General features: G+C 40.1%; 1 protein-coding gene across 2 annotated transcripts in view; it reads right to left on the bottom strand.

Annotated features, from left to right (window-relative positions):
* Positions 1 to 3,752: 3,752 nt before the first annotated feature.
* Positions 3,753 to 14,497, bottom strand: part of MYPN (myopalladin) — an 81,910-nt gene continuing 71,165 nt past the window's right edge. For both annotated transcript variants that reach the window (XM_082424399.1, XM_082424400.1), the window contains one exon: positions 3,753 to 12,152. In XM_082424399.1, the coding sequence (XP_082280525.1) occupies positions 11,983 to 12,152 (170 nt within the window). In that variant the 3' untranslated portion in view covers positions 3,753 to 11,982. The remainder of the gene's footprint in view (positions 12,153 to 14,497) is intronic.

The raw sequence follows: 14,497 nt of genomic DNA on the forward strand, positions 1-14,497 counted from the left end.
TTTAAATCTAATCCCACCAATTGGCAAAGTGCTGTTTTGTAATACTTCATCAAAAAAAAGACAAGCTGATGAGAGTACAAGTAATTAATTTGAAAGTTTTCTCTATCAACTTGGAAATATAGATATATTTTTCATGGTTTTTAAAAAGATTAAATTAATTGAAATAATGTTTAGCTTTTAAGCAACTAGATTTACAGTTCCTTAATATTTTATTTTCCTTATTAAGCCAATTACTAACTACTAATTCCTTACAAGTACCCAAATATATATATTTGCATATATACATTTGTGTATAGATATATATATATATGGCTTTTGGAAGTGATTTTCTTTTAATCAGTACCAGTTGAGCAATAAGGGCTTCACTACCATCAAGGCTAATCAAAAAAGGAGAAATATAATATATGTGGTATTGGTTTGAATTACTATTTATAAATTTGCTTAACCATTGGATGAATAAACCAAGCCCTTAATGTAAAGAACGACTTGGTCAACAGCACTGCACGCTTTTGAGAGAATGTCTTGCTAATAATTGGAAAAAGCAAGGCTCTATGCATTTGGAGCTTGTCACAAGTCACCAAAGCAGCATTTCCCAAACCCTTTTATTATGTGTTCCAACACCTAACATCAAGGCACAGCCACCTATTTGCCGTTTATCCACAGAGTCTTCATCAAAATTTTTACTTTCTTAGTTATCCCTGATTATCAAAATCCTTTTGGTTTGTAATGAGCGGAAGTATCTTCCCCATAAACTAAAACTTACAAAATCACAAGTGTATCACTAGAAATCCATTGAGAGACTAACGCTGAATTTCCCTTTCCTTCTGATATCTGTTAATAAGAAACTGAGGTGTGCTCAGGACTTTCCTTCCTCGGTGCAAATTAGAGAATAAAATGTTTAACCTCTTGACTTCAGCAGCTCTTAGAAGACATTGTAGTTCCAGCAGACAACACGGCTCTAGAAGTGATGATGCCCAGACCACTGTCTGGTCCTACTCCGCTCTGCAGTGGGTACTGGGGCTATGGCAACCCTAAGGGCACCTGCCTTCCGGGCTATGGCAACCCTAAGGGCACCTGCCTTCCTCACTATTTGGGCACAATACTCTACTTATTTATACTTAAAATGCGTCATTAGTAACCCCAGTAAGTTTCTGAAGTTTGTAGAATGAAATAAAATCAGTGCTAAAATAGAATGTGTTAATCAGAGAGGATCTCACAGATGTATTCAGATGGTTAGTCCTCTTTTTAGGTAGGGTGCACATTCCTCTCTCTGGACTGTAAATACCTTGCAAAAGAGAACCATACAGGGATAAACATGCAATATATATATTTGCTTATCAACTTAACAGCAGTTTCTTTTTTTAAAATTAATTTTTATTGGGGTATTGTTGCTTTACAATGTTGTGTTAGTTTTTACTGTACAGCAAAACGAATCAGCTATACATATATATATATCCCCTCTTTTTTTGATTTCCTTCCCATTTAGGTCACCACAGTGCATTACGTAGAGTTCCCTGTAAGTAGAGGGAACTAAGAGGGAACATTAAGTAGAGAACATGCTATACATAATGTTCTCATTAGTTATCTATTTTATACCTAGTATCAATAGTATATATGTGTCAATCCCAATCTCCCAGTTCCTCCCACTGCCCCCTTTACCCCTTGGTATCCATACATTTGTTCTCTACATCTGTGTCTATTTCTTTTTTCTTTTTTTTTTTTTTAATAGCTACTTTATTTATTTATTTTATTTTTATTTTTGGCTGTGTTGGGTCTTCATTTCGTGCGAGGGCTTTCTCTAGTTCCGGCAAGCGGGGGCCGCTCTTCATCGCGGTGTGGGGGCCACTCTTCATCGCGGTGCGCGGGCCTTTCACTATCGCTGCCCCTCCCGTTGCGGGGCACAGGCTCCAGACGCGCAAGCTCAGCAGCTGTGGCTCATGGGCCCAGTTGCTCCGCAGCATGTGGGATCTTCCCAGACCAGGGCTCGAACCCGTGTCCCCTGCATTAGCAGGCAGATTCTCAACCACTGAGCCACCAGGGAAGCCCTGTGTCTATTTCTTAATGAAATCAAACAATTTAATTAAAATGATGCTATTCTAATCCTATGCCTCTTCTCCCCCATCCCCATTCCCCCAAAAGAGTGGGAATCTGTTAACTGTTATGCTTTTAGTTGCCCATTTCCGTGGTCTGGAAATCTCTGGAAGCAACTTAGCTCTTACCAAATTCCTAAGCTTTCCACCCCACTTGATGTACTATTTTTTTCCTGAAAGATATTTGAGGGAAAAGTAAATGGGTCTCAGTGATCAAATCCAATCTATGATAAAAGTCCTCAAACTGTATGTTGGGGAATCCATCATGGTTTATGGATTAGGAGCTTGGATAAAACAAATGTAAAATATTTGTGGAGTTAAGGTTCATTTATTACTATACATAATAGAATTCAGATTACCAAGCAACCTAAAAGTTGCTACAATATACTATATTGTCTCACCTTTGAAAATCTGTGTTCTTTCTAGTTTGATAACAGAACATTTTGAAATTCAAAAATATTCTTTTATTCGGCCTTCCTTTTCTTAAGAAATCAACAAATGTTATCAAGCATCTACCCATACCCTGCCTTCTTCAACATCATCCTTGTCCTTGTGTAGGCAGCCAAGAAGAATACACATGTACTAATCAATAAGCGGCCCTGAACAGTGTGTAGCTGAATGCTTCAACAGTATAGCATCGGAAATATGTGCCATAAGAGCTCCTAAGAGAGATATTAAATAATAAAAGAAGACCGACTTACAGGCAGGGTTTGAGTCCCATTAGTTATTATATGTGAGCTCTCCCTAGGTGCCAGCTGCAGGTTGAGGCCAAACCCCAGGGTCAGAAGTCTTGAAGAACCCTATACAAATGAATGGGGCTCTCAAGATGGGAAAGGCCATCTAAGCTAGTGGTTCTCAACCCAGACTGCTCATTAGAATCTCAGGTAGGGAGTCTTGAAAAATATACCAAATCTGGAGCCCCCAGTTCAAGAATTGATTTAACTGCTCTGAGGTGAGGCCTAGGCATAGATATTTTTTCAGTACTCTCCCGGTGATTCTAACTGGCTGACGGGGTTGAGAACTGCTTAATTAAACAATATCTACTATGACACCATTAACTTCATTACCAAAAACTGATTATATTGATGTCACAGGCTTTGTATTTGCAGATCTTAAGAAGGATTAGGCTATCTTTCTTAACATCCAGTTACACCCAGTTTCTTAATGAGGTGACCATTATATTAATGAAGATCTAAAATTTCTGCTGGATATGAGCCAGATGGAATGTATTTGGGTTGTGGTTAATAGCGCTGCAGGATTCAACAATTAAGGCTCAGTTCACTACTTAAACTTTGCCATCTTAGAGTAAAAGTGTTATTTTGGACTGAATTTGGCTCTGCTCTCTGATTAGGTTTCACTAAAGATATCTCTTTTTGCTACCTGTGGGTGAAAGAAATTTCAAAGCACATATAAGACCATAAATATATGACCAACCTTTTCACATGTATATCCATTCCTTTCTCTGATCATGAATATACTAGACGGTGCAAGCTTTAAAGAGTGTTTCATTGCATTAACACAGGACTTTTGGATTGCTGTTTCAAACTGGTAGTGTATCCCCAAAATACCCAAGCCGAAAAAAAACTACTGAGAGCAAGAACTTACCCATCTCACATACAAAGTCTGGGACCAAACCACAAAACAGAACAAACCCAATAACTTACTGAGAATAAATAAAATTTTATTTAATGAATAAAGAAACAGTCCATCACATCCTCTAAACTGCTTTTTAAAACATCCTGGTGAATTAAATACTGGTTCTTAATTTTTCTTTTTCTAATTGCAAAGTTTCCAAACAAAACACAACCTCCAATAAATCTTTAAGAAAGCACAACTAGGAAACAGCAACGGGTGTCATGGAGGTGATGTGGGCTACTGGAATACAATACCATATACTTCCTGGAGAAAGACACAGTAAATGCTCACAAACATTTTGGCTTAAGCGATCATTGGTTTTCATTTCCAAAGAATATCTAACATGCACGATGCAGAGGAAAGGAATAAAAGCCAAGATCCATTAATTGCTTTCTAGTAATAGAGACGAAATATACAGTTTATATAGTTCACACATTTCAAAATGGTTACTATAATAGTTCTTCCATTAGGATTTCAATAACCAAAAAGGTACTTTAGAAAATAAGTTGACTCTAGCTTCCTGAGATGGAAGCATATCATGTCTGTGAGCCTTCTGGGGCCTGGTGTGTTTTCAAGTGGAAAGAACTCATGCAGGAAGAGAAAGGAAAAGCATGTGTCCCTTGACCATGATTGAATTGTTAGCTGTGGGTGTGTGTGTGTGTGGGTGTGGGTCTGGGTGTGTGTGTGCACATGCCTTCGGGCACAAGAACTTTGTCAGTTCTCATGGCTGAAATGAATCATGGAGTTTAAATTCAGACTTGACGTAGCTAAGAATTTGAAAACAGAGACCAAAGGATATGTTCATTTTTGAGGGTCCATATTCATCTGTTATCCTAAGGTTGATTCATTTCAACATAAGGCTAATGACATGCTAGTATGGAACGTTTCTTCATTAGAGCCTAGAGAAGTACAATGGAGTTGTCCTGAACTGCGTAAGCCAGAAAGGAATACAGGGACTCTCTTGCTACTTCTCTGTGCACTTCGGAGTCATTCCACTAGCTTCGATCATAGACGCAGGACTCTGAGTTCCCTTAGGCTATTCTGCCTATGTTGAAATAAATTTCCCTGGAATCTGCCTGTAGAAAGCAGATAGGATATTTCTTGAATTTATTTAATTTTTCTCCAGATTTTTTTCAACCACATAGCATCTTGGAAGAAGAAATTCTCCCACTGTGTACTACCCTTCTCAGGAAATACAAAGTAGTGGGACCGGGAAGAAATGTGAACTTTTAAAACAGATTACTTACTTTGGAGAAAAATATTTTTACCATTTTCTTTGGAATGAATAAACCCCTGCTATCACTTTTTTAAAGGGTCTCTACAGTAAACTTCATAAGTATTTATTTATCCTACCCTCCATCCTGGGAAAGTCTCAGATATTTTGTTTATTTCACAGATAAAGAAACAGAGACTCCAGAGTTATAGCAAAATTAGACAACATATCTGAAATTCATCTGAATGATTAAAATCCCTATAGGAATTCACCTGAGAATTCCTAGACATAAGGAGCTCTCCTAATGCTATTAAATATTTTATAGATTTTTATCTTGACAGGAAGATAATGAGAGAGAAGAGTAGGTCATGAAACTTAATGCTAAAGCTTGGAAAAAACTAAGTGAAATTTAATCAGAAAAGAGGATATGGTTATCTCTGAAATCAAAATACTGAGAAAGTAAAAGTTAATTAACCAGTGTGTGTTAAAAAATACAGTTGCACTCAAATTATCTCATTTGAATTATTTCAGGGTTTTAACTCTCCTTAAAACACACAGTAAAACAGGACTTCCCTGGTGGTGCAGGGGTTAAGAATCCGCCTGACAATGCAGGGGACACGGGTTCAAGCCCTGGTCTGGGAAGATCCCACATGCTGCGGAACAGCTAAGCCTGTGCGCCGCAACTACTGAGCTTGCGCTCTAGAGCCCGTGAGCCACAAGTACTGAGGCTGCATGCTGCAACTACTGAAGCCTGTGCTCCTAGAGCCCGTGCTCCGCAACCGCAATGAGAAGCCCGTGCACCGCAATGAAGAGTAGCCCCCGCTTGCCTCAACTAGAGAAAGCCCGCGCGCAGCAACGAAGACCCAACGCAGCCAAAAAAAAAAAAAAAAAAAACGGTAAATCTGTTTATACTGTGTGCACATACATTTAGTAATCTTTTGATAGTGACTGCTATGGTCAATACTAGAATGTAGTTCACTGGATTCTTGCACCACTAATTGTGGGGAAATTATAGGAATCTGTCTCCAGTTTGCAGATAACTCACTGAATATATGTAGAAACATTAGGTTCTTTGGAATTTTGGAACATTGAGCAATTCATTCTTACCACATTATATGAAAATCATTCATGTTTCTTAGTGGGTATTAAAGTACTTCTTACTTTAAGAAAACTATACTTGTAACTCCATTAATTTCCAATTGAAACTGGTCAAGCACCCCCCACCCTGCCACCTCCATCTTTAAGTTTCATTTTAATGTGTCCCTGTTTTCAGTTAGGAGGTAGAACGAATTTTTATCTTAGAAAGTAAAAAACATTCTATGAGAAGTTTATTGGACTTGCTGGATATTTTAGGAAGACTAAAACCCAGTTATCTTTCTGTTCCTCTAGAGATATCTGACCAGGTTATAATGTATGTGGTAATTTTTACAATTTGAATAATTTAAAAAATCTCTTTTAAGTATCAAATGTATGTATCTGTACATTAAAAAATCAGTTCAATCATCATCAAAAAAACAATCTTTAAACCTGGAAACTAGCACTGTTTTCTGCATTTTAAAGAAAAATGCCCATTTATGTCAACTGTCAAATATTTATTATCAAATAATGTTGAAATATTTTAGTTTTTACTATTAGGGAAACATTTTCTACTCACTTGTATGTTAAATCTTCTAGCAAATTAGCATATATGCCTCTACAGTACAGCAATTTTCTTTATTGCTTACTCTCAGCATTTATGGCACAATTCTCAGAGGATTGAAAAGTGTGTTCTTTCTCTGTTTCTTGCAATTTCAAGGCTATTGCTCTTTGGAGTTCGAAGTGGCCATTACTTACATATTAATAAAAAACAGCCTGTTTATGGTTCTATAGCACCAAGTATGCTAACTAATATAATTAGACAGAAAAAGGAGGCAAACATTTTTAACAAATATGCATTTTTTTTTTTTGCATCGCACAGATTTTTTAAAAAACATGGTAGTAGCAACTTTTTTTTAGCATACTGATGACCACTGCATTGTCAAAGTTTAGAAGATGCTTGGCATTCTTCAAGCAATGCTTCAGTAATTAACTTTCTGAAATACTGATCCACTTAAAACAAGAAAAGGCAATCAGTGGTGAAAAGGACTTCAACAAGCTCTATTGCAATCTAAGTATCTGTTCATCTTCCTGGTGAGGCCCAGTGATTTTCAACTCTACCATTAAGTGGAAATACTTTGAGTCCAGGTTACCCCGGAAGGGACCTTGAATAAAGGTCATTATGAGTAAATTTGCCTTTGAGTTTACAACCAACTTATAAATAGCCCATATACAAACAGACTCAGGCCAGGATCTCAGCTTGGAAGGTTCTTTGGGAGTGTGTAGGGAGGAAGAGGACAGGAGGAGGCTGTGATCAACCAGAATAATTTGGATGCCTGACTCAGTTTTCTAGACCTCCCCTCCCAGCCTGATTTTTTTTTTTTCCTTTTGCCAGCAGTTCCATCTATTAGAAGTTGATGGAAGTAAGGAAGCAAATGCTTTTAAAAGCACAGCTCCTCTGTGAAGTTAAAAGACTCTCAGGCATTCAGGATTTGTTCAATTGGACTGCTTTCTTCTGACCACTAAGCCAAGATGCATGGAGCAGGAGTTAGGTCATTTTGGAGCATGAAGCATGTTGGCAGGTTGTGGGGAAGGGGTGAGAGGGGATGGGTTACAGCATGGGGGATTATAGAACATGGGGCACAGGGCATCTCGGAGAAAAACACGGAATGGGGATAGAAGCAGAAAGGACCACAGACACTGTAGCTTGGACACGTAGACACAAAAAAGGAGGAAGTAGTCTTTCTTCTATTAGCTGCTTGGTGGTTTGGTTTTCATGCTGCATTTTCTTTCTCCATTTTCCCTCTGATCCCCATTTCCATGACTAACCAAGTTATGAAAAGCCCTTCACTTGTTTGGAAAGAAGGGTGCTTATGGGATCTGCATAGCTTTTTGAAAAAAGGGCCAGAAGGATTGTACCAACTTTCCCTCTTTTCGCCGGTCCATTTTTGCAGTTTTGGAGATTTCTCTGAGGGCTTCATGAATGCTGCATGTCCAACGAGTGTAGTGCAAAATAGTAGGGTCTCATAAGGCCAAAGTGCATGTTTATTTCTACTTTCCAGGCATGCACTGCACGTGCAACAAGGAGGAAGTACATTCTTCACTGACACCGACGCTACAGCCTGTGCTATCTGCATCCCTTCGGACCTCTTAGGGTAAGTTCTGTGATCAAATCATGGTAATAAAATGATTTTTCTCAATCTCACCTGCTCGTTGGAATCACCTGGGAAGCTTTAAAAATACTGATGCCTATGCCAGAACCCCAGAACTTATGACTTAGTGATTTGGGGTTGTGGCATGGCTATTGGGATTTTTAAAAGTTCCCCAGGAGATTCTAGTGTGCCAAGGTTAAAAACCACTGCTCTAGACTCAATTCATTTTATATGGAAACATACTGACTTACATAGAATTTTAAAGTTCAATTTAGGTCAATAAATATTTATTGAGTGCCTACTCTGTATAAGGCAAACTTTTGACACAGTCCTTACTAACAAGTAGCTAAAATCTAGTGCAGGCAAGACTGGCCTAGTGCAAGGGGAGAGACAGGCAGGTATATAGAGGCTGTGTTTTATATAAAATACTATACAAATTAATCTTCTCTTTTTCCAGATTCAAGAAATTTGCTATAAGATTTCAAAAAAAGTAGAATTATATTTTACTGGGGTCTGGGGGAGGGGGGCGGTCAGAAAATATTTCATAGAGGCAGTAAATTAGCATTTGAGATGGCTTTTAAGGAACAGGTAAGATTTCTGTAGGTGGGGATTGGGGAGAAAGCCTTCCAGGGGGAGGCAAAAAAGAGCCATGTGGCTGGAAAGCTGAGGCCTGTGTTAACTTTGCTGGTGCACTGGGTGTGTTTTCTGAGTAATGGATGAAAAGCTTTGGGATCATATTGAAGCAAGGCTTGAATAGCACAGGACACAACAGCTGGCCTGGGTTGGCTCCAGGGAGCCACTGGGGGTTCGAAAATTGGGGAATGATATGACTGGAGCAGTACTTCAGGAAGAATGATCTGATGCTGAGATCTCAGCTAGATTTGAATGGGAGAAAAAGCAGGACTAGAGGCAGGAAGACCAATTAGAAGTCTCTTATTATGGTTGAAGTCAGAAAAATTGAGGGAAATTAAGAAAGTAATGAAAGTCTGAACTGGGGAACCACAGGGGGACAGAAAGGAAGGCCTGAATATAAAAGAAATAATCGAGTTAGAATTAACATGATTTGTCAGTTGATTAGAGGAAGCAAAAAATGACTTGGATACTCTTTATTTGGATTACTAGGACTGTGATGGTGCCATTAATAGAAATCATTAAACTAGGATGATGAATGAAAGGGAAGATGATGAATCTGATTTTGGATATGTTGAGTCCAAACATATCCAGCAGAACTAAAGTTTCTTATTAAGTATTCCTCGTTGTAATTGAATTCCAATAGAATTTGGATTTGTTCAACACAGTAGTTCTCAACAAAGGGGATCCTGCCTCCCGGGGAATATGTGGCAATGTCTGGGGACATTTCGGGTGGCCACAACTTGGGGAGGGGTTGCTCTGCTATTGGCATCCAGTGAGTAGAAGCCAAGGATACTGCTAAACATCCTCCAGCGTGCAGAATAGTCCCTCACAACAACGAATTATCCGGCCCCAAATGTCAAGAGTGCTGAGGTTGAGAAACTTTCCTGTACCATAATCTAGAAGTTCAAGTTCGAGGAATTTTAAAGCTTGTTATATTTTAGGTTCGACAGTGCCATCTAGTGGCCAAATATAATATTTATCAGTTCTGTGTTAAGCACTGTAAAACAACAGATAAAAAATATTCAGAAAGTGAATACATATAGAGATGAAGAATATCCTCTCATAGGAGAACTGTCTAGAGCTTACATTAATAGATGTGATGAGGAGGTTGGGTGTCCAACTGTGGAGAAGCAATCCTGGAGTTAGAAAATGCTCTTTGGTCATAAAGAGATTTGATAATAGAAGCCAATATAGAAACAGAATATTTTACAGGATGCATTCTGTATGGAATGCATTCAATTTCATTACAGTTGCCTATACTTTTACTATTGTTCCTGCATACATAAGAAAGGAAAAAGTCTAATAATTCTGCTAAATAATTGGCCGAAATCTTTATTTCTTAAGGATGTAACTTATGGTATTTTATTTAATTAAGAAATAAAGATTGAAAATAATTAAGATGATTTTAGAGTCATGAAAAATATAGGATGAAGAGTACTAGAAACTTCCCTTTCATAAAAAATAGACTTTTGCCCAAAGAAGCAGCACTTGACATGCCTTTTTTCTTACCTCCCCCACTAGATTATAAACTTTCTGCAGGCAGGGACTGTGTCTTAACATATTTGTGTATGGCCCATAGTCTCTAGCATAGCGTCTTATACAGAGTGGACACACAAATGATTTTTTGAGTGAATGAATTTATTTTTATACTGGAAATCCTTGCCTTGAAGTGAAGAAAATTTCAAGCCTTTCTAAGCAATTACTATTTGTTCACTTGAGTAAGATGCCAGCTGAGGATGTCTGGCTCAGAGAACACCAAGGACTTGGGCACAAGGAGTTGGTAACAGACACTCCAATTCATTTCCCTGGTGAATCTGGAGCAAACTGTGCCGTGATGACCATCCCTAGGGCAATTTTTTGACTGGTGCATACGTTGTAGATTTCTCTAATATAAGATTCACTCATCCAACAAATAGTTATCGAATGTCTACTTTGTGCTAAGCACTCTTCTAGGCACTGGGATATCACAGTGAACTTAAGTCTAAAAATTCCTTAAGTGGAGAGGCAGGCTTTGAATTAGTGGGTTAGAATAAAGATGCACATTCTCTGTCCCTCCCGCTTTCTCAGTTAGCATAATATTTTCTGTATAGAAAATGCAATTTGGCTAATGATCTCAAAGCAGTTCACAACTATTAAAGACCTCTCCTTCTACAGCCACTGCTTTGCTTTTGCTTGGGCAAATGAGAAAACAAAAACCACTCTCCCATCACTTCCCCTCCTGGTTTGCATTTCTTCCTTTCTCACTGCTTCATATACTTGCAGACTTTTGGGGCGAGGGGAGAAGCGGGAGAGTCAATATTCTATGGGCAGATGATGATGATGCCTGAATATTTTTGCAAGTGGCAACTGAAGCTTGTAGTTTTAAAAGTGACCCCACAGAAGATTTCCTTCTGGTTGGTTTATTAACAACCCTTTAGTTCTAGAGCCTAGGGATATATATATATGTAGTCAGAAAGAAAAACCACTCACCATTGTATCCAAAAGGAAATGGTGCAGGTAGGGTGGTGGGTCCCTGTTTTGGCTATAGAATAAGTGCACTGTGCAATATTTAGTGTTTCAGTGATTTTTTTTTTTTGGTATCTCAATCACATTTTGGCACTTTATTATGTGGCTCAGTACACCCAGGGTAAGCAAATCAAAAGTGCTTCTCCACGTATGTGAGTTGTATGGCACAGACTCCTAGTGCTAAGTAGAAGCTGATTTAATAAATCCACCGAAACTACTGCTATGGATGCAATCAATGAAAGGTGGTGGAGACCCCCCTGCCTTTTTCCTTTGCATTGTTTAGTGAGTTAGTGATTCCTAAGGTCACTACTGTCCAACTCCTCTCAGCCCAAGCATCTGGCCCCTAATTGCTCCTAGAAGGGCCTGAATACCCCAACGCAGCAGGGGGCAGGGAAGCATGCTAGCTTTTTCCCAAAGCAGTGGATGGCAGCTGCACGACATCTTTGGTTCGTCTGTATCGTCTTCTCATTTTGTTGGAATCTTAAAAGGCACAGCCCTCCATCTCTCCCTGAGCTGAGACTGCAAGAGTCCCCAGCTGACTTACTCAAAGCTCTCCTTGCCACAGGTCGGGCAGAGCGGGAACTTACTCAAATCCAGTTGCTTGGAAACCATCGTATCTGGCTGGTCTTCCTTCCCCCTCCACAGTCCACCCCCTTACACAGCAGGCACCCAGACATTCTTAAAGTTCATCACTCTCCACTACACTCCGAGAAGAGCATGAATACACCATTGTGCTTTCCGTGGAGGAGAAAGCAGAGAAAATGTCGAGTCCTTTACTGGTGAGAGATCCGTAGCGACTGCCACTGGGCCGGACAGACATGGGTGGTGGGATCTGGTGGTGCCACTGAGCTGGAAAATGGACCAAATAATGTGTTACAATCAAAGGAATACAGTCTAGCAGGTACACGGCAGGGGTGCATTCTGTCCTCATTCCAACACTTTCTGTGGGATCTTAGTAAAACATTGAAATATATCTGGGTCTGAAATGCCTCATTTGTAAAAGAGAGAAATAAAATCTCTCCTTCCCTGTCGGGAAGAGGGAAATTGGGCTGGTGATCTTTTAATCCCCTAATTCCAAACCCTATGATTCTAATCCAGTAAAATCTGGGGCTGTAAGAAGGAAGAGTGGGTGACTAGGGTGATTTCTCAAAATTTTCTCCTGACCTAGCATGGAGTCTGCTGGGTAGAGAGGGCGGTAGGCTCTCAAGGCAGGGCACCTCAGAAGGTGGAGATGAGAAATCTATGGAAATGGAAGCCAAAAGATGAGTCCAGACCTCTGACTGCACACCTAATCACCCTAATCAGCGATTACCTACCTACCGTCCTAATCAGGTTCTAATGAGTTACAGCAAGAAGACTGAAAAGTAACATGTGCAATCAACCATGGTTCGGGGACAAAAGAGAATATTAGAATTTCCACGTTCACCAAGCACTGTCCAAAGGGGACCCTGGTTTTCGCAGCCAGGATCCTTAGGCTTGAACATGGCCTGAATGAAATATCCATCCAAGCTGCTCAGTCCTGTGTGTTGTCACTGATTCAGAAATTACCAAGCAGTCTTCTCATGAGGTTTCCAAGAAGCTTGCTGTGGAGAAGGGGAAGCACCAGGTGGGGAATGCTGACACTCTGGGTCCTACGAAGCTATGGACCCTTGTAGCATTCCCACTGATAAACGGGTCCTTTGTTGATTTCATTCTTTTGAATTAGTTTTTCGGGATCTAAATGCCTCTGAGTGAATTGATAAAATCAAAATTGGAAAGCTACAAAACAGGACAAAACTTACAGCGATTCCACAAGAGAGCAGGCACTCCGTAAGGCAGCCATGAACTGGTTTAAAGTCCCTCCCCGCCGCCCTCCGCCCCTTAGCCTTTCCTGGCCCTCTCGGACACCTTAACCTGACAGCAGGTACTATTAGAAGCCCTCTTTTCGAAGACAGAGGGATGCCTACTGTCCCCGTTCCTCGGACAGGTAGGAAGTGATTGCGGGGCGGCGTACGGGATTGATTTTACCCCCAAATCCTCCATGCCTTGCCCCACTCCCCCGTCCCAGCTGAGGATACAGCGCTTCGCGTCGTTAGTGCTGAGGAATCAGGACGGGAGCCAGGGGAGAGGTGAGCCGGGACTAACTGAACTGGGGACTCCGCCGCGGATGAGCGGGACTGGGACAGAGCCATCGGTTTCAGGGCTTATTGGTACGAGTTTCTTAGTTGGAGACCTGTTTCCTTCCGACATGGTGAAGTGGGTGAAATGGTTAAGGCATTAGCCTGGATTAAGAAACGTATCACTGGCGTGTGTCTCCTCGGATCCTCCCAGGGGAAAGTACATTGGAGCCAGCGTCCCTCACGGCTGAATTTCTTTCCTAGTCCACGAATTAAGGAAAATAACCAGAAAGCTGTATATTTTCTCTAAATATTAGACTTAGGGAAAATGGCAGGCCAAGACCCCTCCTGTATGGTACCAAAGAAAGGAGGTACCCGGGGCTTCCCTGGTGGTCCAGCGGTTAAGACCCCGCGCTTCCACTGCAGGGGGGCACGGGTTCGATCCCTGGTGGGGGAATTAAGATCCTGCATGGCGCGCGGCGCGGCCAAAAAAAAAAAAGGAAAAAAGATGAAAAAGGGGGGGCGGGTGTACCTGGTGTGCACCTATAAATAGCAGGGACCTCAGGTTCTAGGCAGAGTTACTGTTTCTTATTTGTTATTCTGGTTAATCATGTTAAACCAGTAATGAATAAGAAACTTATTAAGCCAACAAATTAGTTCTTTTAAAAGAGGGGGGGGGGGGGAAAAGGATTACTCTTTTGGGTTAAGGAATATGTCTTCAAAAATACCAGTTAATGTCAAAATTATAGAGGACAGGAGTAGAGTACACAAATACATTAATAAAGATTAATCTGTTAAATCTTTTTGAAAACTAGAAACATGGCTCAAAGGAACGATATAAAACCTGGATTTGCATTCCAGCTGTAGTCACTTAATCTCTCTGAGTCTCTGCGTTTCTTCCTCATTTAAATGAGGGTAACAACAATTACAATAATCTCATGGGTTTAGGAGGATCTTAGGGTACCATTTCATAAATTACAAGTCACTGTACAAAAGTCATCTGATATCAGTATCATTAGGACAGCTCTCTATTATTAGTCTGATTGTGAGATTGGAGTAATAAATATTTGTGGAATTAATTAACAAATGAATAGGGTC

The sequence above is a fragment of the Balaenoptera physalus genome (assembly GCF_965194825.1).
Source record: "Balaenoptera physalus genome assembly, chromosome: 14".
Classification (NCBI taxonomy): domain Eukaryota; kingdom Metazoa; phylum Chordata; class Mammalia; order Artiodactyla; family Balaenopteridae; genus Balaenoptera; species Balaenoptera physalus.